At 35.0% G+C, this 2,825-nt stretch overlaps 1 protein-coding gene across 1 annotated transcript in view; it reads left to right on the forward strand.

The window, feature by feature from the left end:
- Nucleotides 1-2,825, forward strand: part of LOC107557895 (band 4.1-like protein 3) — a 105,264-nt gene that overhangs the window by 15,450 nt on the left and 86,989 nt on the right. The window contains exon 6 of the mRNA XM_016241470.1: nucleotides 1,770-1,845. Coding sequence (XP_016096956.1) covers nucleotides 1,770-1,845 — 76 coding nt within the window. The remainder of the gene's footprint in view (nucleotides 1-1,769; nucleotides 1,846-2,825) is intronic.

Raw genomic sequence — 2,825 nt, forward strand, 5'->3', positions numbered from 1 at the left:
CTGTACTACTGTCCTCTCATTCTGCATCAGTACAAATACGTGCACGCGTTGCACGTGTTTTGTTTGCTTCATGAGTGTTTCTGCATTATATGAGTGGCTTTGGAATATAAACCGCAGCATGTTTCAGATGAAAAAACGCAACTTCTATTTCTGAAAATATCACAGTTAGGAGATTTATAGCGAGTGGTTCCCTGCATTATTACAGCAAAGTGCGTGATTACAGTACTAAGCCGCTGCAATGAAAGTGACAAAACCTTTTTACATTTTAATGGGCATAATTAAGTGTGAAAATAACCGAAGGATATACAGTGAAACCAAAAAATTTTCAGAGACCAGATATAATTCTTGATATTTTTCTACTAGTGGGTGCAGGACACTATAGTTAATTTATGTAAGTGAGGATAGCAAAATAAAGTAAACTGTGACAAATCATACCCAAAAATTCTTCATACAGTGCACTACCAGTAAAACTGATACAAATTTGGGTCCAAAAATTGTTCAGACCGAGTCTGGGAAAAAAACTGAAGTTGAGGTTTTCATGAAGCTGGGTGACAGCATGCCCAGGAGACTACAGGCTGTCATTAAGGCTAAGGGTTGCCCGACTAAGTATTCATAGTTCACTGTCTGAATTATTTTGGTTGATTGTAATCTATTACATACCTTTCTATCAAAATTATCTAACATTATCAAGATGAATTTGTTCTGACACAGTGTAACTCTTGAGTTCTTGTCATATTTTATTACCATTTTCTAAACTATAGCGAATAAACTGTGATAATGTGAAAAATGTTGAAGGTGTCTGAATAAATTTTGGTTTGACTGTATCTATTTGATAAATGAAGTTAACCAACTAACATTATACATACCCTTTTGGTTTCTATACCCAATATTTAAAAAATTTACAAATGCAATAAAAATACCGGTATCGGTACTCGGTATCGGCAAGTACCAAAAATAAAAGTATCGGTATCGGGCGAGTACTGGAAAAAGTAGTATCGGTGCATCCCTAGTTTGTTCACCTTGCAGAATGGTTATGGTGCAAAACACGTTCTTATAAGAGCTCTATGATGCAGCTCCTTATTACCTTTATGTCTCTGCTAAAGTATTAGCACCATCAGCCAAAAAACTGACGTGATTATTCAGTGCTCAGACCTTGTGACCACTGACACATTTCCATTGTGTCATTATATAGCATTTTGTTCCCACTTAGGGAACTCAGTAACCTAGACATTTAGCAAAAAAAAAAAAAAAGAAAACTTAAATATTTACATCATTTATTTTAAATAAATATGACTAATTATTCCCTGGTATGTAGAATACATTTAACCCAACTGAATTTACATAACTCTAAAGTTATACTGCAAAACAATTAAGATACATAAAAACTGATTTTAATTTAATCATACAGCACCAAAATGCCATATCGTTGCCACCATATTGTTTTTAAATAGTTATTTTGATTATATAATATATTAAACTATAACCGCACAGGTGTTATCTGGCTACAAAGACCTTTCTAAATTTGATTTTGAGAAATCACACAAATCAGATTCACTCAAACAATTAGCCCATGTTTACAGCCCTGTTTTGTTCAGTACTGATCAGTTCAGTAACTCAGGCCCATTGAAGAGGCACACTTGCTCTGACCTTAACTTTTATGTGCTGCAGGCACTTAAATGCTATCCAACCATGAGAAAAAGTTCACAGTTTATCAGTCAACCACTCTGCAAGCATGTTGTTGTTTTTTCTCACTTTGTATGTGTTTACAGCGTCTTCTTGGCATTTTAATTTTGCTGTCAAGTTTTATCCACCAGACCCCTCCCAGTTAATGGAAGACATTACAAGGTGAGTAAAGTTAAATGCTATGGATAGTTCTCAACGTATGTTTTTTTTCTTCAATGGCAAACGCTTATATATAAATAACTTAATGTGACATACATAAAATTTGTAATATCATTGAGAGCATTTCGTTTATTTGTGTAACTTTGGTTCCTTGAGTTGGTTTACTCAACACTGTGTCAGTCTGACGCTATGCAAACACTATAACACAATGCCATACAACGAAGTGATCTGCAATTTATTACCCTGTGAGTAAACAAGTCAATATCAAGACTATAAAACCTGCTAAAAGTGTGAAGAGAGGCCCAACCTGCTGTGACACAAATATCTTCCAAAGACACTCCTCTAGCTAAAACCTCTTGTAGAGTGCACTCAAAAGTACCCCACATGCCTCATATGCCTTCAAAATAGTATTTCTCATCCAATGCAACATTCTTGGCTTGACAGACTTACAACCACCAAAACAAATAAACAATAGGTCAATGTAAATCTTCAACACCATAAGGCTATGTTTAAATGACAATGATGTAGTCAAAAATGGAAAAGTTTTTCCCTTGCATTTTTAAAAAGTTTCACGTATACACGATAACGTGTATTTTTTAAGCGTATCGCATTTACACATACCCGCGAAAACAGCCAAAAACGCTGTATTACGTATGCCAGGCCAGTAATTGGCACTGTCACCTTGTTTGTAAACAGTACCTGTAGGGAAGTGACGATTATATGTTGTTTATGATGTGTCTCTGCTGTTGATTGTAATATTGATAAGTAAATCCACACTTTGCTGAAGAAGCGTTAGCAAACTCTTGAGCAGCAACAACAGTACCATGTACTTCGCCATTGTTGTATACAGGTGCATCTCAATAAATTAGAATGTCGTGGAAAAGTTTTTATTTCAGTAATTCAACTCCAATTGTGAGACTCGTGTATTAAATAAATTCCACACAGACTGAAGTAGTTTAAGTCGTTGGTTCTTTTAATTGTGA

This window comes from Sinocyclocheilus grahami, unplaced genomic scaffold (assembly GCF_001515645.1).
Source record: "Sinocyclocheilus grahami isolate Dianchi unplaced genomic scaffold, SAMN03320097.WGS_v1.1 scaffold623.1, whole genome shotgun sequence".
NCBI lineage: Eukaryota > Metazoa > Chordata > Actinopteri > Cypriniformes > Cyprinidae > Sinocyclocheilus > Sinocyclocheilus grahami.